The 25,050-nt window shown below is 36.0% G+C and overlaps 2 protein-coding genes across 5 annotated transcripts in view; one reads left to right on the top strand and one right to left on the bottom strand.

Annotated features, from left to right (window-relative positions):
- Positions 1–1,058: 1,058 nt before the first annotated feature.
- cep41 (centrosomal protein 41) lies at positions 1,059–14,488 on the bottom strand. The gene is made up of 11 exons (XM_028814477.2): positions 14,385–14,488; positions 13,362–13,425; positions 12,000–12,047; positions 11,132–11,193; positions 10,921–10,990; positions 10,212–10,374; positions 9,853–10,019; positions 9,439–9,506; positions 4,487–4,601; positions 3,797–4,009; positions 1,059–1,599 (listed from the first exon to the last, which is right to left on the bottom strand). Exons 1-11 carry the CDS (start codon positions 14,415–14,417, stop codon positions 1,493–1,495), a joined length of 1,110 nt encoding a protein of 369 aa, XP_028670310.1. The 5' UTR covers positions 14,418–14,488; the 3' UTR covers positions 1,059–1,492.
- A 3,758-nt stretch (positions 14,489–18,246) lies between these two features.
- The window catches only part of mest (mesoderm specific transcript), a 46,236-nt gene continuing 39,432 nt past the window's right edge, over positions 18,247–25,050 (top strand). The window contains exons 1-2 of one of the 4 annotated variants that reach the window (XM_051928246.1): positions 18,247–18,330; positions 20,369–20,402. The gene's annotated coding sequence lies outside the window, so the exon portion shown is untranslated. The other 3 variants (XM_051928236.1, XM_051928238.1, XM_051928242.1) reach the window with 3 other exon arrangements.

Below are 25,050 nucleotides of genomic sequence, written 5' to 3'. Positions count from 1 at the left end.
CTTTTAGGAATGTGTTGTTCACCCGGCCATGTCTCCCCTAGCTACTTTAAATAGCATTGACTACAAATACAGAGCTATCACTGATTGATCAATTACATCAGAAGGACAAGAGTATGTCATTTTTTTCTTACCATTGCCAGACTTCTCTAAAATGCTCTGTTAAGCTATTTTTTAAACTTCTTCAAATGTTTATGGTTATAATGAGAGTAGAAAACATTTTTTCATTTTAATGGGTCACAGAAGGATCATGCAAAAGACGGAAAAAATACAAAACGAAGATAGCTACAGAAAACAATCTATATTTCATCCTAGCTCTGCATTTCACAACCAAAGTAGAACAGACATTTACTAAAACTAAAGTTAATATTTGTACACTTTATTAAATTAAAACATAATGACATTTCAAACACTGTTAAAACTTAAGTAAAATTATACAACACACACCAAAAAGTGACCTCCCAGGTAAGAATGTTAAGTTTTACATTTAAAAATAACTGCATATTTTGTACACAGTAACACATAGCCTTATAAAACTAACAATAATGGGAAGAATGGAAATCAAACTCTTAAAAGGGCATTTAAGGAGTACTGATACGTAACTTACGACAGACAACATAATTACTGGGATTTGAGCAGGTTTATAACAGAAATAACAAGCACACATATTTACATAAAGTATGTACATTTTGGAAATAAATTAGTTTCATTTTGTCTTCAAGCTTTTCCTTACAAAAACTTTCCAAACAAATTTATGGATTTTTAAAGTTCTCGTAAATGCATTTTAAACTGATATACACTAAACAATTAAATATTTACTGTTGGTAATGTAGTATTTGGATTATTTCTTACATTTTTTAATATTCTTAGAAACTGCATATTCTCAAGTCATAATTTGTTTAAAGGATATAATTTGCAAAAAAAAAATGCTGAAAGAATAAAAATGCAGCAAACTACATAATTTGCAGTAATATTTAATATGAATTTAGAAGCAAAAGACCCCCATAGCATTTTAAGCTGGTATGATATTGCAGATCATTAAATAAGGTGAAATGGAATTCAAAACAAATCCCAAGTGTTATAAATAAGTAACCAATAATTTAGGTGTGAAATAATTTAATTCGTTATCTATTAAAAAAGATATCAGACATCCACCAATATTAAAATATTATACAATGGATAGAAATCTTTTATTTAGCATAGTTAAATTATTTTCCATTAGCTCAAGTATTCGTGGCCCTAAGTAAATCAAACATTTTCTAGCACCATAAAATGGGGGAGGGAGAGAGAAGATCCTTGCATTCTAGAAATAGATGCTAACAGTACAAACACATGAGAGCTAGCTCACACAAACATTTACAGAACATAATACATTAGGAAAGGCACAAATATTAAATGAACTATACATATTATACAGAAAACATTTACTTTTAGTGTAGGCTGATGGAATCCTATGCTATAAAAATGTTCCATGTATTTACAACTTTTTTTTTTCCTATTTCCACGGTCTGCTACTTTTTGAAAAGCCACTATCTGAGCTAGTTACAGATGAAGCACGACTGCTCCGTGCACTTGATGACTTTGTCAGTCTACTGTAGCGACCTAAAAAACAAAATAATGGCTGTGTAAAAACAGATACAAATCTTGTTTTAAAAAACTAAATTTATACACACATTGTTACAAAAAAAAAAAATCTGAAATTTTTAGTTATATGCAAAATACTCCAACAACATACATAAATCTTTCACATTAACCAGCAAAACACTACTAACTTTCCATTAATGACTTGAAATTTTTGAGGTGTTACAGTGTAAAGCTAGGACTTCTATGATTAAGAGATCTACGTGAAAATATAAACACATTTATTTCATGGTTGATTGTTGGCAAGGTTTCAGTTGAAAACAAAACAATGTTTTCTTTGGCAATTCTAAGTAAACTAGTTTTAATAACACATACTATTCTCAAAGCTGCTCACTTCAATTCATGGTCACAGTGGTTCAGAGAATGTTGTGGCAGTGTTAAGGACAAGACAAGAACCTGCCCAGAATGAAGAGTTAGGTTAATGCAAACAACCAAATCATCGAGGGCTAAATTCAGGACTGTTTTTTTAACGTAACACATGTCTTTACGATGTAGGGTAAAAACCAGTTAAGAATTACAACATATGGAGTGATTAACACAAAAATAGTGCACATAAAGAATTGTTAAAAATAAAGGATATTTTAGGACAGATGTGTCGTAAAATAAAGGTAGCCTATATCCCATATATCATGTTAGTTTCTAAATATAATAGCATACAACAAAGGCTAAAAATGAAAATGTTAAAATACAAAAAGTATTCAATTCCCTTGGAAGTCATCATAAATATCTGCATGACAAAAGATTTGTACACATATTTATCCAATCAGTATTTTTAATGTGAACTCTTATGTTTTAACAATACATTTCCAAAGTCAAAATAAACCATTTTCTTAAAATATTTAACTGACAAAGAAAAATTTTTAAGTTAGTGTATGGGTAAGTATTTAAACTTCTGTGCTTTGGAAGCTCCATGTTTACCCAAATGACACAAAGGTGACCGTCATTAGGCACTACTTAAGAGTTATCTCTCTCTCTCTAGAACAAAAAGCAGCCCCTGTAAGGGTCATAGTCTTTGTTGGACAGTCACTGCAAAAATGAAGACAAATATCGAAGAGTTTGAATGTCCTGTTAAGCAGTGTTGGAGCCATCACCAAAAAGTGGAAGGTTTCATCACAGCACCCAGACTCTTATTAGAACATGCCATCCCTCAAAGCATAACATCACAGCAAGATTTCGACAGGCGAGAGAGGCTACTAAAAATGCACCCATCACTCTCAGAATTCTGCAATGCTCTTTGGCTGAAACTGGAGTGGTGCATGGGTCGACAATTTCAAGAGCTCTCCATAACACAGGCCACTCTACAGGAGGGTAGCAAAAAAGAAGCCAAAAGAAGGTCCACATAAAAGCACATATGGCATTTTCTACAAAGCATGAAAAAGACTCAGTTAAGATGTGGGAGAAGGTTTTAGGGTTAAGAAACACCATACCTATGGTGAAATATGGTGGCGGCAGCATCATGCTATGGAGATGCTTTTCATGTGCTGGGACTGGGAATCTTGTCAGAGTCGAAGGGACAATGGATGGACACAAATACTGCTCAATACTGCAGGAGAACTTGTTCCATTCTGATATGATACTATGGCTTAAGTGAAGATTCATCTTTCAACATGAGCCTAAGCGACACTGGAATGGCTCAAACGCAGAAGGCTGAATGTTTTGGAATGGCCAAATCAAAGCCCTGATCTTAACCCAACTGAGAATCTGTGGCACTATTTGAAAACTGCTTTTTAGAGGCACCATCCCACCAACCTAGAGGATCTCTATAAATTCTACCAAGAAGAATGGGGAAGAATAACTCCTGAACAATGTGCAAAACTGGGACATACAAGGCTGTCATTGCAGCAAAAGGGTTCTGCACAAATTACTAATGTGTAGGGCTTGAAAACCTATGCAAACACTAACTTCTGAGTTTTTCTTCTTCAGTTGCATATCTACAGAAAATTATTAATTTGGACTTTGGAAATGTACTGTTACAGCATAAGAGTCCACATTAAAAATACTGAATGAATAAATATTTACACAAATCTTTTGTCATGAAAAATTTTTGGATGACTTTCAAAGAGATTGAATACTTTTACACATGACTAACTCTTACTAATCTTACTTTTGCAAACTTAAATGAGACAAAAACAAAAAAAAAATCAGATTTGATACATACTGTTTGCATCAGTAGGAATAAGAATCTCATCAAAACGAAGATGTATTTTGTTTAGGTCATCAGTAGTAAACCTCCACTTATTTTCAGCAGGGTAGGATGGCTGTCTTGGGGTAGAACGTTTTCGAGTGGCAGTTGGAGAAAATTCCTGAAGGCTTTCTGGAAATGAACCTGTTGTCAGGCCCTCTGGAAATTTTTGAGATATTACTTTTAAACCTGAAATATTAAATCACAAATCCAAAGCCATAGTCATTGAATACTTCAAAATATCAAGCCAGGTATCATTTTGAACATCAATATTTTCAAAACAAAATGCCAAACCCATTGCCACTACATCTTATATATTTTAAAAATTAAGCTGAGTAGCAATCTGAACACCATTATTTTTTTGTTACTAAACCAGTTTAAGAAAATATTTCTCCAGTATTACTTTAGGAAGGCTTAAATAAGCTTCAGTTTTTTTTATCTACCACAAGATGCCACCAAACTAAAACAATGGTGCAAAGCAGAAAGAAAATCACTACAAATGAAAGGTAGCAGTCTAAAGTACAGTATTTTGTTTAATAGGCTAAAACAAGAATTGTGAAATATGTTGATAATTGTATTCAATTATTTTTAAAACAGAGCAAAGATCAAGTCCAAATGTACAAGTGTAACCAAGTATACGGTCAAGTTATTTGAATCTTTACTTACCTCCTGAAAGCATAAACAAATTTTCAAAACCCCGTTCACACATAGTAGTAGCAGCTTGGCTAGCAATTCTCTCATCTTCATCATAAACAATGATGATCTTTCCAGAAGCATTTTTCTTAGATGGCAGTTAAGGAACAGGACTAGTAACAAGCTTTACATTAGATTTCCTCTATTCTGGCTCCATAATCATCCTCTGACTCTAATTGTCTGTCTCACTTACCACTTCACCACATAGCAGCTAATGTATGGGGAGCGTACTGGCTCAAAAATGGCTTTCATCGCATCATCAATATGGATGTTACACATTAGTGCTGGTTGAATTGCCTCCTCACTCACCGAAGTCATTTGAGTGGTGAGAAAAGCGCTATATAAATGTAACAATTTATTATTATTATTAAACTATTCTGAACACCAATTGAAATCATAACTTGGCTTAACACACAGGGTTGTTAATTAATTAAGTACACTCTCCACCTTCACACACATTCTACATTCCAAAAATGGCATATGTCATTTTTTAGTGGTGTGCGGCATAACATCACGCTGACCAGCGTTTCTAGCATCAGTTAGTATTCAACTAAATGTTGGAATGGGAAAAATTAGTCACTTTAGTGACTTTTACACAGCTTGTGCCAACTATCTTACAGTTATTGGCCACTGTAAGATCAAAGGTGTCAAAGTAGAAAAGTGAAAAAAGCAGCCAGATGGGGTACAACCATGCAAATCACTTCTGAATTCAACATTGGTATGCAGAATGCCTTCTCAGAATGTACTAGTTGAATTTTTTCTGGAATGTGCAACAACAACTGAATACCACATTAAATTCTAATGTTGTCAGTGAAACAAAACAAATTGTAAAATAGGTTATGTGGGAAATCAGATCATCCCTCTTTTTTTATGTATAAAAGGATGCTCTGCTACCCAACCAAATGGTCACTGCTTATTTTTTGTCAAAATATGGTCCAATGCTTTTCCTACAGTAAAGAGAATATTTTATTTTGTAACTTGTCGATTTTTATTAAGCCTCATTTATTTCTTGAAAAAGCCTGCTTCTTTTTTACTAGATTAATGTTTAGCACAATTATATTGAACATTTTCAGTAATACAGTTTTAATAAATACTATCAGAAATCCTATCAACTTGGAATAAACATTACCCATTAAACCTGGCTATATATGAGAGAGTGATCAAGACATTTTGGGTATGAACTAATTAAAAATAAGTTAAAAAGTTATATTTTTAAAAATAACTGCTATGAACAATAACACACTTGTTAAAATGGTCACAAAGCTGTTCTTTGCCACGTAGATAAAACATCTTCCTCGTACAACCATTCTTCTGTAAATGATTAACACATTCATCACTGTCATAGCATATCTAATGGAGGCAGTCCTTCAGTTTGGGGAACAGGTGTCAGTCACACAGAACCAGGTCTGAAGAATAGGGTGGTGTTGACGTTTCTTTATATATAGTTTCACAGAGCAGACTTTGCAATCTTTGCAGTGCAGTGTATAGGCACTGTTGTGAAGCAGAAGGGGTATGACTAACAGCTTTCTTTGCTGTTTCTCTGACTGGCACAGAATGCAAAGAAAATCTGTGAAATAAACACAGACAACACTTTCAGCACTTTAAAAAAGCACAACTTGTTTGTTTGTTCCTTGAATTTATTTGATGCTGGAGAATAACCACACTTCCTTTACATGTCCATTGCTTTGACTAATGTTTGGACTCTGGGTCCTTAGCTTGAGATCATCCACAGAACATTTGATGTAGTAATGCTTTATTTCAGTTGTCAATGTGCATAGACTGGAAATACTGTATTTACACAATCCACAAGTAATCCCTTTAATGTCTGCAACCTCACACACCATCAATTTTTGATTCTTGCTCCATGATGGAAACATTTTCCTTAATCAACGATACCAAAAGTCAGTCAGACCTTGTGTCACCCTCAACAGGTGCTGGACCAATACAGAATTCTGTAGCCCTATGGGAAATAAGTGGACTGGTCCTTGTACACATTGACTAAATATAAATGAATTACAAAAAGAAGTATTGTTCCCTTGCATTTGAAATTCAGAAGTGGTAATTTTGTGTTTTTTAAGTATAGGTGTACATACAATAAACTGGAAACTTGGGCTAAAAATTACTGTGAATTACACAAGAGTCTTTGGCAACTTACAAAATTGTTTAAATTCAAAACATTCTAATAACCCCTCATCCAGTTACACTATTTTGAGCATTAAAATTGACACTATAAATATTAAGTGTTAATATGCCAAAGAAAGAGAAAAACAACATAGTTAAATATGTTAATTAATAATGTCAAAAGACATCCAAGCCCTAAATTTAGATATTAAACTATGAAAAAAAAGTAGTACAAGTGAATATTTCTTAACACTGGCTAGTTACTTTTTTGTTACAGTATTATCATGGTACAAATCCCAGAAAAATGCCACAGTAATATGCTTGTTCATTAAATACTAGAAAATGTAACAGTTTATTCGTAGAGTCTTATTCTCTATGATTGATCATCTGCTAAACCCAGGTAACGCAAAGGAATGCCTCCAAAATACTTACAGCAATAGCCTCACAGGTTTTACTGGATTTTTCAATCAAAAAATTAATGATATTAGAAATAACATAGTATATCTCCCCAACACTGTGGGTCCTCCTAAGCCCCAGTATTCCGTTATAAACAAATTAAATTCTTTCACCAGGATAGATTTACCTGATTTACATAGAATAATTTCTCAACTGAAACCCTCCACCTGCATCCTTGACCCAATACCAACAAGTTTTTTCAAAGAAGTATCGGGTGTGCTAATTCATAATATTCTGGACATAGTAAATTCGTCATTAGATACGGGGGTCTTCCCAGACTGTCTTAAGACTGCTGTAGTTAAACCACTACTCAAGAAAAATAATCTTGACCCCTCTGCTTTTTTAGACCCATCTCTAACCTGCCTTTCTTAAGTAAAATTCTAGAGAAGGCAGTCATTATGCAGTTAAAAGACCACCTCAATAAACATGCTATTCTTCATAAATTTCAGTCAGGTATTAGAACAAATCACAGCACAGAAACTGCACTCGTTAAAGCAGTAAATGACTTGCAAGTGTAAATGCAGACAGAGGCCATTTATCTGTTCTCATCCTCCTAGATCTGAGTGCCGCATTTGACACCATTGATCACAATATTCTTAGAAATCGCCTTAGTCAGTGGGTGGGCCTCTCTGGCAGTGTCTTAAATTGGTTTGAATCCTACCTGACAGGAAGAAAATTCTTTGTTAGTTGTGGTAAGTACAACTCAAAGACACATGATATCCTATATGGTGTTCCACAAGGCTCTATCCTGGCTCCGCTGCTCTTCTCTATCTACAAGCTTCCCTTAGGTCAGATTATCTCAGGGCACAACGGGAGCTACCACAGCTATGCTGATGACACACAGCTGTATTTATCAATAGCACCTGATGACCCCGATTCACTTGATTCACTAACACAACGTCTTACTTGTATTTCTGAATGGATGAATATTAATTTTCTCAAGCTAAATTAAGAGAAACTGAAATTTTAGTGATTGGCAATAATGGATACAATGAGGTTATCAGAAATAAACTTGATGCATTAGGATTAAAAGTCAAGACGGAGGTAAAAAACTTAGGAGTAACTGTTGACAGTGACCTGAATTTTAAATCGCATATTAATCAGACCACGAGAACAGCATTTTTTCACTTAAGAAACATAGCAAAAGTTACACCTCTTATATCATTGAAAGATGTTGAGAAATTAGTTCACGCTTTTGTTTTCAGTCGACTAGATTACTGTAACGCAATCCTCTCAGGAATACCCAAAAAAGACAAATCGTTTGCAACTAGTGCAGAATGCAGCTGCTTGAATCCTAACTAGGAAAAGAAAATCCGAGCACATTTCACCAGTTTTGATGTCACTACACTGGTTACCTGTGTCATTCAGAATTGACTTTAAAATTCTGCTTATTGTTTATAAAGCCTTAAATAATTTCGCCCCATCTTATATATCGGAATGTCTGACGTCTTATATTCCAAATCGTAACCTTAGATCCTCAAATGAGTGTCTCCTTAGAATTCCAAGAGCAAAACTTAAAAGAAGTGGTGAGGCGGCCTTCTGCTGTTATGCACATAAAATCTGGAATAGCCTGCCAATAGGAATTCGCCAGGCTAATACAGTGGAGCACTTTAAAAAAACTGCTGAAAACACGTTATTTTAACATGGCCTTCTCATAACTTCACTTCAATTTAATCCTGACACTCTGTATATTCAATTCATTATAATAACTATTCATGGTGGCTCTAAAATCCGTACTAACCCCTACTCTCTCTTCTGTTTCTTTTTGGTGGCGGCCTGCGCCACTACCATCTACTCAAAGCACCGTGATGTTCCAACATTGATGGATTAAAAGCCAGAAGTCTGCATGACCATCATCATGAAGTCCTTCCATGAGAAACCTAAATACAAAGAGGGCTGTTTCATTTATGTGAGGTAGAATGCCCAGAGGGGACTGGATGGTCTCATGTTCTGGAACCCCTGCAGATTTTATTTTTTTCTCCAGCCATCTGGAGTTTTTTTTTTTGTTTTTTCTGTCCTCCCTGGCCATCGGACCGTACTCTTATTCTATGTTAATTAATGTTGTCTTATTTTAATTCTTACTTTGTCTTTTATTTTTTTTTCTTCATTATGTAAAGCACTTTGAGCTACATTTTTTGTATGAAAATGTGCTAAATAAATAAATCTTATTGTTGTTGTTTACATTTCAAATATTTGTATAAATTGATCACATCTATATATATTTTATAAGTACTTTCCATTTATCCATTCTTTATTGAACGTGCTTAATACAATAATGTATGATCTTGGAATGGGGTGTTGGAGTTATTATTTCTAACCAAGACTGATAAATATTTTTAAAAGGATACATATTCCAATATATCCTTTGTGTATGGATTCATTGTCCTGGAAAGAGTTGCAATTGGGTAACTGTATGCTGTGGGGAAAAAAGAAAAAAAAAAGTTATCCACTAAAATGCAAAATATAAATATTAGCAATGCTCTTAAAACAATCATTCACAATATTGTTTACCTAGAAGAAATAACCAAAATTATACAAATAAAAACTCCTTAATTTCCCAAAATAGCAAAAAATACACGCTGTGTAAAAACAAAGAGGTGCAGTTTTCAAATAAACTGCTCTAGGCACATGTGGTAAGCTTACAGGTTAACACAGGGGGAAAAAAAAAAGAGTAAATATTTAAATTTTAAATCAAATAAAAAATAATTTACTGCAGCCATTTAACTCTAAATGATATAAGGGCTTTTAGCACTTAACCTTACCTCCAATGATATGGCACTGATCATAATGATCTTTCTCCCTTACATCAAGTAGTAAATAAGGACAGTCTGGGTAGGGTATATTAACATCCATCTCATTCATTATGTTATGGTTGAAATTCTTCTGTTCAGGTCTTTCTAAGTCCATTTCACCAACACCAGTTATCACACTACAAATTAAAATGAATGAAAGCTTTTTAAAATTCAGAACATTTTTACTAGAATGGGTCATTAATCATTTCTTTCTGTTTTTAATTACAAGAATTGATTTTAATTTTTGATCTTAAAACAAAACAAAAGTAAAACCATCAATGAAAAAGTATCACTTAATCAATGTTGACTTTGCACTGTAACAGTTCTACCTTTGAAGTGTCGATCTGGCAGATAAGACTCTCTCTTCTGTTTCATTATTGCTATCAAAAAGCTCAACAGGTGATGACTCCTGCTGTCCCTCAGGGCTGTCTTTTCCCTTAGTTGTTACTGAATGCTGTTCTGTGTCTGCAGCAGAAACCACTGAAATACTGTCTGCAATAAACAAATACATAAAAGGTCAAATAATCCCCCCAATTTTGTACAAAGATATCCCATAAGATAAGATTTCAAAGTTTAAAATTCACTTTTCTTATACCTCCCCATCCACTCAACCCCAACCTGCCAACAAAGAATTTGTTCTGGTGTCCTGCAATCACTTCGTATTGACAGTGTAATCAATCTCTCTTTATCAGTAGTTTATTTATGATTGTAAATCAACTGTTCTAACTTCATCTTCAATTATTTCAAACGTAATTTTTCTTTTTACTTAAGAAATTAAGCACATTTAACAGCTATTTGGTGTCCTGGTCATACTGAATACAATCTTAAGTAAAAAAAAAAATTAAACACATTATTATAATGCATACTTTTGAATTCAGTTATATGTTAATAGTTTTGCTCCAGTGAAAAACCTAAATACAGTAGCTTTTTTGGTCTAAACTTTAACTCAGAAGAGCTGGCATAATCTCAAATAAAAATGGAATTTATACTCCATCCTAACTATATTTAATGTTGAAATAATATAATGATTAATTTTACCTGAAATACTAGCAAGGTCTTTATCACTTTCAACATTATCTAGTTCTGAAACAGAGGCAACCTGGAGGACCTGTTAGAGGAAGATGTATATTTGTTTCAGTTTCTCAAAAAACATACCATGTCATAAAAGATATGACATAATCCAGAACAGAATACCATTGTCCTAATACAAAAAAAAAACAACAGACTTGTTAGCAACTAATACACTTACCAGTTGTGCAAATGTAGTCACTTTAAGTCTTTTAAAAAGCTCATCTTTTCTATACCTGTAATCTAGAGGCAAGTCACATTAAGTGGAATTAATAAGCTGTCAGAATCTACAACATCTTACGAAAGAACACAAGCATAACATTTGTATCATAAAGGATTTAAAAACAAACATTAATCTGAATTTAATAGTGCATGCATATTGCTACCAACCTGGGTCTTTACTGCTTTTCTTCTGTGATTCCTCATAACTGGTGGACATTGTGATATGTGGCCAAATGTATAATTGCCCTCAAAACTCAAACCTTGCTAAATTCTTAAATTGACGATTGTCTATCTACCTGGCCAGTGAGCTCCCTGCTCCTTTTTGGTTTTCATTTATTGTCTGCTTTATTGGAAAGGTTTAAGCCCAGCCTCTTCCACCTGACAGCATTTTCCACTATTGCTAGTTTGGCAGAAAAATATGTTTACCCAACGGTCTTGTTACAAGGCAGACAGAGAAATTACTGTAGAATGCCACAATACCCTGCACTGAGAAAGGATCACCTGCTTCTTATCCATGTGAAATCTGACAAAATCCACTACAAACGATCAACTGAGCACAAAGAAACTGTTCTCAGAGTACGGAAACTTGTTACAAAAACTACTTCGGTTTTGAATGAAGATTTCAAGGCACACACTTAAAAAGTTCTTTTCACATAAAACCAAAGCAATGTTTCCATTTGGTGATATAATGAATATTAAAACTCAAACTACTTTAATGGTTTAACCATTTTCTCAATAACAAATCTTGTAAAGAAATTTATAGAATAGTATTATATACTTTAGTACTGCTTATAAAAAAAAAAAATAAAAAAGATTATTATACTTACTTCTTTTGATTTCTTCTAACTTCTCCATATATTTTGTCAAACTGCTTCCTATTACATAGAAAACATCTATATTATTTAAACTATTTAAATTTACTACTTATAAATTATAACATTTTTTTTGAGTAGCATCATTATATAACTATAGCTGAAGACTAGGTTCATAGTTCAGCCTTGTCAACATAAGAATGGACTGTACATGCCTTCCCAGTGTCTGCTTGGCTATTTTCCTCCCACCTTCTAAACATGTTTAAATGGTGTGTGAATATACCCTGCTATGGACTAATTCAACTCAATTCAGTTCATGTTTGAACTGTGCTCTTCACCAAGTGTAGGTGCAGAGCACTAGGACAAGTCTCAGTTAAAATGCAAGTATACAGGTTACAAATTACTAAATACAGAATTAGTACACATAAAGACACTAGTATCCCATTCAGGGTTGTTTCATTTCTTAAACAGGATACTGGCAGGCAAATCTCAGAGCATCCATAACCAGAAATACAAAGTTCAGAAAATGGATGGACCTTTTGACAGTAATTAGCTTCATGTATCATTTTACATGAAGACACTATAGTGCAGTGTGTGTGTATATATTCTGTTGGTGCTTAAGTATGTTGAGCACTATGACCGAGGTATGAACTGAACTGTATTTCTTAGCCATTAGGCAATTCTGTCTACCCTCTGATGAAACCCTTCAATTTTAATTTTACAAGAGGCTTAACAATGAACTAGCTTCCAAATATGTAGCTTTTAAAATATGTATTACTTTAAAATATTCAAAACATTGCCAAAAAAAAAATCATTTACGTTGTTCATCTAATGATGCAAGATGAAAAAAATACACTGTAGTTATCAGATTACATTTTGTTTGGCACAGCACACTGTGTGAAACTGGATCCTTAGTAACTGGAAAGCAGCAGCCTCATTAGCATCCTCCAAGATTTTCACACAACTATGGGAATACTTTTACGAGACAATAAACTACTGTCCATTCATAACAAATGGATTGTCCCACCATTCTTCAATCCATTTTCTGACATTGTTTTTCTACTGCAAGGCTGAATTTCATCTTTCATAAATTGTAAATGAAAAATGTACAAAAAAGATATTTCAATTATTCACAAAAAGTTGTGATGTAGTGTTCAATCAAATCTTAAAATCTTCATGGGCAACATTTTAAGAACAAGATTTCAAAACCACATACTGTAGGTTGGTTGTTTTGAAAAAAGTTTTAAAAATTGACTTGCTAGGTTTCACATACAAGTATTTGAATGATATGTCATGCAGTAAATAGAAGGTTAAATATATATGGATTAACTCCAGTAAAATAGTAAATAAAGCAAAAAGTTTAAAGGGTGAATATACCTGTATCAAGTCTTGATTTAACATGTTGATATTTTGGATTTCTTGGAATTTTCTTCTCCAAATACTAAACAGAAAAAAGGTATAACGCAGTCTCAAATACAAATAAATCTGGAAATTACTACAAGGATTCGTTACTATTTATTACTGCAATCACTTAAGTCAAAATCAACAAGCTAAATTTAACACTAAAGATATGAAAACAATCACACACTAAGAGCTTACTACGTTCGTTATATTATAGATAATCAAAGAGCTCCATTTCATTTATCGATTGTTTTAAATCGAGAAAAAAAGCTATGTGTATGGTCTAATTATGTGCTACACAGATCTCCAGGATTAGCTTTGTTAAAACAAAACAAACGAACAAAAAATGAAGCCATATGCGGTAATAAATCTGAGGTCATTAATTTAACGATTCCACTGAAAGGTAAAAAAAAATAAAAAAAAATCAACCCAGTAGAACAAATCAGAGTTAATAAATTTAGCGACTCCACAGCAAAAGTTGCTTAAATGATTGGAAAGGGCGACTGCTTCGAGAGTAAACGATCCTTTTCTTGTTAAAATCTGCTAGAAAAAATAAGAAACGGTACTCGTTTAGGCTGCGTATTGGTAAAATTAATATTTGTTACAGCAGTGCGAACAACAAACCCATAACTCTTAAAAAGTTTAACACAATGAATGAAGCAGCGATTCATATTAACGATTAATTTCAGTAATACAGTAAGTATGATAAAGGTTAAATGTTGTTATAACGTGCCCCTTAAGATTAGTTATTTTCTAATGGTGTCACTGGAGACATTAATACAAAATTGTAAATTATGAATTAAAACTATGGATGTGTATAATCCATTTAGAATACAGATACCATGAAACACCTCTCGTAATACAATTCAATATCATATTTCCTATTACTACGAATCACGTAGTTCGGGCCAACAATATAAGATTAATTTCTGCCTTCATTACATAATATATGCCGTTTGTGGAGAAATTTTTAAATAATAAAGTATGCATTTGTTTTACCTCCGTGTGACCCAAACCTCTTTTAGCCGACATATTTTCAAATTGGCGTTAACTCTATGGGAAGACGTTTAACAACGTTTATGCCGATTGACTACAGCTCAGAAATCAGCCAATCACAATCGACCTCTTTGCTGGGCGAGAATGCACTCAGTAAATCTCTGAGCTATGATGTTGCTAAGATACGGCGGACGCCTTTACTCCCTCTCCCGCCACAGAAACCTCCTTTTACTCATATAATCGTACTGTATAATCATAAATATACTGTCCAGTTTTGTATTAAAGTATAGTGTAATAACGTGAAACGTGATCGTTGCTCATATAACCAGCTTTTGCTGTCGATATTATTACAAATGTGTATTTGCATAATTTATATTATTATTATGCATATCTAAAGAGTTTGAACCAACTGCTTTCAATAGGGGAGAGGGGTGCCCAAAGGCGTTCCTTTTATGTGCTGTTCAGTATGGGATACATTGCTACTGCTTTCTCATTTGGTTAGCTTTCCTGGTGCCATGCTGTCACACCATCTCCATAAGGTTATTTCTGTTTTTGATGGCATATGCCTGTCTGGTTTTGTAGAGGAGAACATAGAGCCTGCAGAGGAGAACATAAACCAGCTTGCTTGTAGAAGGAATACTGGAAAAGATACAGGGATTTCTGGTGTGCTCTCTAAGATCTCTAAGATAAATGTTGAATATGAAGCATTGCTGAAAGTTGTGCTGGGATGGGATTTGAAACTGTCTCACACCCAGAGGCTTTTTAAGTATGAAGTTAGGAGCAGAGTCTATGCGGAGAAGGCTAAACCAAATTAAGAAAAAGAGGCCAGGGCCTACAGGAAAAGCAAATGGAAAGGTGGTTACATAGCTAATGCCTGCATCAGAAACACCACTTAACTTAAAAGACACCACGGATGAACGGTATACTTCACACTGGAAGCCTTGTCTTAACACAATGACACAAAGAAGTGCTTAGAGTACCACCGCCAATATGATACTCCAACATAGGTTTTCAGCCAATGCCTTCTGTGAACTTGGTGGTGTCATTTTTCCTGGTAACCTCAATCACTATACACAATGCACACTTACTGAGTAAATTATTAAGAACTCATGTACACCTTATTATCAGTGTAATTATCTAATCAGCCAATCATGTGGCATGTGTGCAATACATAGTCATACACATACAGGTCATGAGCTTCAGTTAATGTTCATATCAGTCACCACAGTGGGGAAAGAATGTGATCTCAGTGATTTTGATTGTGGCCTGATTGTTGGTGCCAGACAGGCTAGTGTGATTATTTCTGTAACTGCTGCTCTCCTGGAATTTTCATGCACTTCAGTCTCTAGAGTTTACTCAAAATGATGCGAAACACAAAAACTTTCAGTGTGTGGCAACAACAACAACAACAACATTTATTTATATAGCACATTTTCATACAAAAAGTAGCTCAAAGTGCTTTACATAATGAAGAAAAGAAGAATAAAAGACAAATAAGAAATTAAAATAAGACAACATTAGTTAACATTGAAAGGAGTAAGGTCCGATGGCCAGGGTGGACAGAAAAAACAAAAAAAAACTCCAGAAGGCTGGAGAAAAAAATAAAATCTGTAGGGGTTCCAGGCCACGAGACCGCCCAGTCCCCTTTGGGCATTCTACCTAACATAAATGAAATAGTCCTCTGGCAGTCCTGCAGACAGAAATTCCATGTTAATGATAGAGGGTTCAGAGGAGCATGGACAGATTGGTTCAAGTGGAGATTGAGGCTATGTTAAAGCATGACAGAATGAACAACACATTGAACACTGAGGTGGATGAGCTACAACAGTAGGGGTACACACAGCCTCATTAAGACTGGTCAGCTGAAGAATGGAAAAATGGAGCCTGGTCTGATGAATCCAATTTCTGCTGAGTCACACAGATGTTAGGGTCAGATTTTGGGACCAACCTAATAAATCCACTTACCCAACCAGCCATGTAACAACAGTCCAGGCTGGGGGTGGAGGTGTAATGGTGTGGGGAATGTTTTTGGCACAATTTGGGCCTGCTAATACCAATCAATCATCACTTGAATACCATAGTCTAATTGAGCATTGTTGCTGACCATGGCCATCCGTTCATGGCTACAAGTCACCCATCATCTAATGGCTACTTCCAGCATGATAATGCACCATGTCACAAAGCAAAAGTTACCTCAAACTGATTTAATGAACAATACAATGTTTTCAGTGTTCTTCAGTGGCCTTCCCAGTTACTGTATATGAATCCAATGGGACACCTTTGGGATGCAGTAAAAAAAAAAAAATCAGATTTGCAGCATGAATATGCAGCTAACAAATGTGCAGAAAATGTGTGACACAATCAGGTTAACATTGACTAAAATCTCAAAGGAATATTTATAGCATTTCTGCTATCCATGCAACAAAAACTGTGGCTGTTTTGAGAGTAAACGTAGGCCCTACCAAGCATTAGTACACAGTTCCTAATAATTTTCTCAGTAAGTATACTGTATATATAGCCCTTTGACAGTGTGATTCTTATTTGTCAGTGTATGAACATATGTAATCTGTGTGCTGTAAGTGGAATACATTTGACAAAGTTATTCTTAGGTATGCAGTTCAAAAGCAAAGAGAAATGCAAAATATAAATGTTCAATTGTTCTTTTTTCTTTGTATTTCATTTGATATGTACTGCATATTCTATTTTATAGCAAGCAATATCACTTAAATTGAGAATTGTTTATAGGATTAGAATGCATGTGTCTGGACCAACAAAAACCTCATAATAATATACAAAGCAGCATGCCAACAAAAAGTTACTTATACAACTTCAGGTTTCAAATAACAATGAAATTCTTGTTCATTTTAAAAGAGACACCATTTATAAACAAGATAAATCTTTAATAATAAAACACAGTAGAATTTATATTAATAGTATGATGCTTATATAATTGTATGGAAACCACTTTAACCTCCATCCGTCCATTATCCAACCCGCTATATCCTAACTACAAGATCACGGGGCTCTGCTGGAGCCAATCCCAGCCAACACAGGGCACAAGGCAGGAAACAAACCCTGGGCAGGGTGCCAGCCCACTGCAGACCACTTTAACCTAGAGGATATTTATTTTGGAAATCTTAGTGATAAAAACAGAACTAAGTTAAAATTAAATTGTGAAATTGAAAATCAAATGTATCAGCACTCAAGGGAAAAATTTATCTGAACTGTATTACAAATACTGTACTGGTGTAAGAAGAGTGTATCACTTCAAAAAGAATTCATCCAATACTTGCAGAATTCTGCTTACTGCCAAACGATCAGATGTTTAAAATTTTGGGAATAAAAAGTATGAGATTTATATATTTTTATTCCAGCAATTGTTTATCATCATTATTATTATTATTATTATCAGAAAAATCAATGTTTTATGGAATACAGTATACACATTCCTTTAAACCTTGCGTTTACTTTTTCAGATTCCACGTTAAGTTGTAAACCTAATTTTTTCTGGATTTCTGACAGTTTGTCCATTTTCACCACTAGATGGTATTAATTATGTAATGGAAATAAATCTGTTTATTTTTTAAAACATGCTGGAAATCACATTTTATTCTTGGGAACATAAACTGTACAAAAGCTGCTGAAATGCAGCGCAAAATTTGCACTGATCGCGCACTTATAGTAGTAACAGCAAACGCCGGCATTTGATCTACTCATTATCTTTTTATACTAACTAGCCCCGGTCAAAACAGAAAATTATAGTTTCTCGTTAAAAATAAATACATAAACAAACCACGCAAGCAAATAGAACTGACCGCCGTTAGTCAGTTGGAAACTTCCCCTTACCAGTAGGCTGCGCTCTCCAGCACGCTTTGGCAGTGACGTGAGCGCCCGTTTGTGGCATGTGCTACGGAGCGCTACTTGGGTCAGACATCAGAACGTGATGCAGGTATTAGAATGTGTAGGTGGAACACAGGGCAGTAATGGGTTGGAGGATCGCTGTAGGTCAAAGAATCGAATTCGTCGCAAAGGTGTAATGGTTGAAATACCAGACAATGGGTGTGTCAACAATTGAAAGGTAGACGCCGTGAAATGTGTAAAGTTTACTTTTCGACGTCCTTCATTGGCTGAACGGTATTTTCTTCACTTGAAATTTGTGTCGAGCAGTTTACTGCTTCATGTGTGAGGCTTTTGAAGGATTAACGTGCAATTAACTAAAACTCGTAGGTGTTTAAAGCAGCAACATCGTAAGACCATTTAAAACATTTTAAGAGAGTTATGAAATCGTTTAACTGTCGATAGAATGCAGATTTTGTGGATACAGTAAATGCTGTGTAGTTAATGGCTTTACCTTAAGAATTTATTGCGTAGTTTGCACCCGTGAGGGCCCTTGGGAAAGATTACTTTTAAGTACTTTAAGCACGAGGTTTATTATTATAATAATAGTAATGATAATAAATAATTATTATTATTAATGTTGGGTCATGCGATGTTTTCTAAGACTTGATTTAGTTAATTTAATTATAATTTCGCAGAAGGTTTCACTTTACTGTTATTGGTTTGGCGCTAATGTTTTCTAGCCAAATGTCAAATTGTGCTAGGCTAACTGACAGGTTATGAGTTCCAGCTTTGTACCCAAACTTGGATTGAAAGAGTTCGATAATTGGTGGACGGATTATTATCAAGAATTGGGCACAGTCCTATACATGCAAAATTCAATTTATTGATATTATACGCACAATTGCGTACCAGAAAAATTACATGTTTTTGTAAAAAAAAAAAAATCCTCTACGCAAATTCATCATGGTTCATTTGAGAAAGTTTTCACCTTGTATGTGCTTAAACGTTATGCCTTCCTCCCTTATGAAGAAATTGTTTTCTTACTGCTTAAATTCACATTTGTTCCTATTTTAAATGTTTTCATTTCTCGTCTGGTATTGAATTGAGCCTGAACTTAAAATAGTATTATTATACTATTTATACTTGTATATTTTTATGTAAGTATTCTACATTGTTACCCCATTTTCCAACCCTTGAGTTAGGTTAGTTGGTATCTTTAACTTGGCCTTAAGGGCATGAGTTTGCCCAGCAGTGGATTGGCAGCACATTTAGGGTAGGTTCCGGCCTTCTACCCAATGCTACTGGGAAATGGCTTCAGCAGCTATGTGATCTTGAAATGAATTAAACAGGTTTGATTATGGATAGATGTATTATTCCATGGAATTAATTAGAACATAGTTAAACAGGTATACAAATGTTCCGTTACAATATATGCAACAGTTTCAAAAGCATTTCGAAAGTTGCAAATTTGTGTATATGCTTGAAAGATGTGATTGCTTCCTCCACCATTTCTCCTCTAAAAAGAAATTGCTTAATTTTTGTGTTAGTAACATTTACATCCATCCACATATTACATGTTTGTGTTGCTTGATTCATTCATATCAAAATTTGTATCATTAAAGCCTACACTAGTGTTGCCCATTTTTCCATCTGTTTTTGAAATCCTGTGCTAAGTTAACTGGTGACTTTAGATTTGTCCTTATTTTTGCAGGAGCGTGTTTCCCCATAGAGTAGTAACACATCTATTCCTGTTTCCTGCCTTGCATTTGATGTTGCTGGGGGATGCTGTGCCCCACACCATATAAACCAGTATTACTGCAATGTAAAATAAATTTGCCTTGTTAGTTAATACAATAATGCATTTATCTTGGGTGAAACATAACTGTTCTTAGAAATGAAAGGTTGTTCTATATATTTACAGTTTGTCTTGTAATTATTATATAATCTATGCTTATGAATCAGGCACTAATAATATTTTTTGGTTATTCAGTTGCACAACTAATAAAAGTGGTTAATTTGAGAGGGTTGTTCAAGGATATGTTTACAGAAAAAAAACATACTCTGGTTATTTCTGTATTTTAGATAATACAGATGCAGTCAGTCTCATGTATTTGATGTGATTTGTTTGTTTGTTTGTATTTCTTTAGGCATAAGTGGTCATTTTCTTGAGAACAACTGCAGGTGAGAGACATTGTTATGTTTGATGCTCCCAAGAAGACTGCAATAATATCTGTGTCAGTTTATTTTCATATTTAGAAGATAGTAATTAACAAACTTTCAATGGAATCAGTAATCCGCTCCAAATTGAATACATGTAATCCTATTTATCCATCCACCTCCATGTTCTGAACCAACATTTTCAATTTTATTTTCTGAAAACAGGGTTCTTTTAAAATAATTTACCTTCAGTGGTAATTTGGATATAAATCATCTTCTTCTTTCGGCAGCTCCCATTAGGGGTTGCCACAGCGGATCATCTTCCGTATATTTCTGTCCTCTGCATCTTGTTCTGTTACACCCATCACCTGCATGTCCTCTCTCACCACATCCATAGACCTTCACTTAGGCCTTCCTCTTTTCCTTTTCCCTGGCAGCTCTATCCTTAGCATCCTTCTCCCAATATACCCAGCATCTCTCCTCTGCACATTTCTAAACTAGCGCAATTTTGCCTCTCTGACTTTGTCTCCCAACCGTCCAACTTGAGCCGACCCGCTAATGTACTCGTTTCTAATCCTATCCATCCTCGTCACACCCAGTGCAAATCTTAGCATCTTTTATCTCTGCTACCTCCAGCTCTGTCTCCTGCTTTCTGGTCAGTGCCACCATCTCCAACCCATATAACATAGCTGGTCTCACTACCATCCTGTAGACCTTCCCTTTCACTCTTTCTGATACCCGTCTGTCACAAATTACTCCGGACACTCTTCTCCACCCATTCCACCCTGCCTGCACTCTTTTTTATCTCTCTTCCACAATCCCCATTATTCTGTACTGTTGACCCCAAGTATTTAAACTCATCCACCTTCGCCAACTCTACTCCCTGCATCCTCACCATTCTACTGACCTCCCTCTCATTTACACACATGTATTCTGTCTTGTTCCTTCATTCCTCTCCTCTCTAGAGCATATCTCCACCTCTCCAGGGTCTTCTCAACCTGCTTCCTACTATCGCTAAAGATCACATTGTCATCAGCAAACATCATATTCCTCGGGGACTCCTGTCTAATCTCATCTGTCAACCTGTCCATCACCATTGCAAATAAGAAAGGGCTCAGAGCCAGTGCCTGATGTAATCCCACCACCAACTTGAATGCATCCGTCACTCTTACCGCAGACCTCACCACTGTCGCACTTCCCTCGTACATATCCTGTACAACTCTTACGTACAGTGCATCCGGAAAGTATTCACAGCGCATTACTTTTTCCACATTTTGTTATGTTACAGCCTTATTCCAAAATGGATTAAATTAATTTTTTTTCCTCAGAATTCTACACACAACACCCCATAATGACAACGTGAAAAAAGTTTACTTGAGGTTTTTGCAAATTTATTAAAAATAAAAAATTGAGAAAGCACATGTACATAAGTATTCACAGCCTTTGCCATGAAGCTCAAAATTGAGCTCAGGTGCATCCTGTTTCCCCTGATCATCCTTGAGATATTTCTGCAGCTTAAACGGAGTCCACTTGTGGTAAATTCAGTTAATTGGACATGATTTGGAAAGGCACACACCTGTCTATATAAGGTCCCACAGTTGACAGTTCATGTCAGAGCACAAACCAAGCATGAAGTCAAAGGAATTTTCTGTAGACCTCCGAGACAGGATTGCCTCGAGGCACAAATCTGGGGAAGGTTACAGAAAAATTTCTGCTGCTTTGAAGGTCCCAATGAGCACAGTGGCCTCCATCATCCGTAAGTGGAAGAAGTTCGAAACCACCAGGACTCTTCCTAGCGCTGGCCGGCCATCTAAACTGAGCGATCGGGGGAGAAGGACCTTAGTAAGGGAGGTGACCAAGAACCCGATGGTCACTCTGTCTGAGCTCCAGAGGTCCTCTGTGGAGAGAGGAGAACCTTCCAGAAGGACAACCATCTCTGCAGCAATCCACCAATCAGGCCTGTATGGTAGAGTGGCCAGACGGAAGCCACTCCTTAGTAAAAGGCACATGACAGCCCGCCTGCAGTTTGCCAAAATACCCCTGAAGGACTCTCAGACCATGAGAAAGAAAATTCTCTGGTCTGATGAGACAAAGATGGAACTCTTTGGTGTGAATGCCAGGCGTCACACTTGGAGGAAACCAGGCACCGCTCATCACCAGGCCAATACCATCCCTACAGTGAAGCATGGTGGTGGCAGCATCATGCTGTGGGGATGTTTTTCAGCGGCAGGAACTGGGAGACTAGTCAGGATAAAGGGAAAGATGACTGCAGCAATGTACAGAGACATCCTGGATGAAAACCTGCTCCAGAGCGCTCTTGACCTCAGACTGGGGCAACGGTTCATCTTTCAGCAGGACAACGACCCTAAGCACACAGCCAAGATATCAAAGGAGTGGCTTCAGGACAACTCTGTGAATGTCCTTGAGTGGCCCAGCCAGAGCCCAGACTTGAATCTGATTGAACATCTCTGGAGAGATCTTAAAATGGCTGTGCACCGACGCTTCCCATCCATCCTGATGGAGCTTGAGAGGTGCTGCAAAGAGGAATGGGCGAAACCGGCCAAGGATAGGTGTGCCAAACTTGTGGCATCATATTCAAAAAGACTTGAAGCTGTAATTGCTGCCAAAGATGCATCGACAAAGTATTGAGCAAAGGCTGTGAATACTTATGTACATGTGATTTCTCAGTTTTTTTATTTTTAATAAATTTGCAAAAACCTCAAACTTTTTCACGTTGTCATTATGGGGTGTTGTGTGTAGAATTCTGAGGAAAAAAATGAATTTAATCCATTTTGGAATAAGGCTGTAACATAACAAAATGTGGAAAAAGTGATGCGCTGTGAATACTTTCCGGATGCACTGTACAGTGGTGTGAAAAACTATTTGCCCCCTTCCTGATTTCTTATTCTTTTGCATGTTTGTCACACAAAATGTTTCTGATCATCAAACACATTTAACCATTAGTCAAATATAACACAAGTAAACACAAAATGCAGTTTTTAAATGATGGTGTTTATTATTTAGGGAGAAAAAAAATCCAAAGCTACATGGCCCTGTGTGAAAAAGTAATTGCCCCCTTGTTAAAAAATAACCTAACTGTGGTGTATCACACCTGAGTTCAATTTCCGTAGCCACCCCCAGGCCTGATTACTGCCACACCTGTTTCAATCAAGAAATCACTTAAATAGGAGCTGCCTGACACAGAGAAGTAGACCAAAAGCACCTCAAAAGCTAGACATCATGCCAAGATCCAAAGAAATTCAGGAACAAATGAGAACAGAAGTAATTGAGATCTATCAGTCTGGTAAAGGTTATAAAGCCATTTCTAAAGCTTTGGGACTCCAGCGAACCACAGTGAGAGCCATTATCCACAAATGGCAAAAACATGGAACAGTGGTGAACCTTCCCAGGAGTGGCCGGCCGACCAAAATTACCCCAAGAGCGCAGAGACGACTCATCCGAGAGGTCACAAATGACCCCAGGACAACGTCTAAAGAACTGCAGGCCTCACTTGCCTCAATTAAGGTCAGTGTTCACGACTCCACCATAAGAAAGAGACTGGGCAAAAACGGCCTGCATGGCAGATTTCCAAGACGCAAACCACTGTTAAGCAAAAAGAACATTAGGGCTCGTCTCAATTTTGCTAAGAAACATCTCAATGATTGCCAAGACTTTTGGGAAAATACCTTGTGGACTGATGAGTCAAAAGTTGAACTTTTTGGAAGGCAAATGTCCCGTTACATCTGGCGTAAAAGGAACACAGCATTTCAGAAAAAGAACATCATACCAACAGTAAAATATGGTGGTGGTAGTGTGATGGTCTGGGGTTGTTTTGCTGCTTCAGGACCTGGAAGGCTTGCTGTGATAGATGGAACCATGAATTCTACTGTCTACCAAAAAATCCTGAAGGAGAATGTCCGGCCATATGTTCGTCAACTCAAGCTGAAGCGATCTTGGGTGCTGCAACAGGACAATGACCCAAAACACACCAGCAAATCCACCTCTGAATGGCTGAAGAAAAACAAAATGAAGACTTTGGAGTGGCCTAGTCAAAGTCCTGACCTGAATCCAATTGAGATGCTATGGCATGACCTTAAAAAGGCGGTTCATGCTAGAAAACCCTCAAATAAAGCTGAATTACAACAATTTTGCAAAGATGAGTGGGCCAAAATTCCTCCAGAGCGCTGTAAAAGACTCATTGCAAGTTATCGCAAACGCTTGATTGCAGTTATTGCTGCTAAGGGTGGCCCAAGCAGTTATTAGGTTCAGGGGGCAATTACTTTTTCACACAGGGCCATGTAGGTTTGGATTTTTTTTTCTCCCTAAATAATAAAAACCATCATTTACAAACTGCATTTTGTGTTTACTTGTGTTATATTTGACTAATGGTTAAATGTGTTTGATGATCAGAAACATTTTGTGTGACAAACGTGCAAAAGAATAAGAAATCAGGAAGGGGGCAAATAGTTTTTCACACCATTGTACTTCTCTGCGACTCCCGACTTCCTCATACAATACCACAGCTCCTCTCGAGGCACCCTGTCATATGCTTTCTCTAGGTCCACAAAGACGCAATGCAACTCCTTCTGGCCTTCTCTAAACTTCTCCATTAACATCCTCAGAGCAAACATTGCATCTGTGGTGCTCTTTCTTGGCATGAAACCATACTGCT

This window comes from Erpetoichthys calabaricus, chromosome 1 (assembly GCF_900747795.2).
Source record: "Erpetoichthys calabaricus chromosome 1, fErpCal1.3, whole genome shotgun sequence".
In the NCBI taxonomy this organism is placed as follows: domain Eukaryota; kingdom Metazoa; phylum Chordata; class Cladistia; order Polypteriformes; family Polypteridae; genus Erpetoichthys; species Erpetoichthys calabaricus.
The sequence above is the reverse complement of the archived record's forward strand: the minus strand, read 5'-3'. Positions and strand labels throughout refer to the sequence as shown.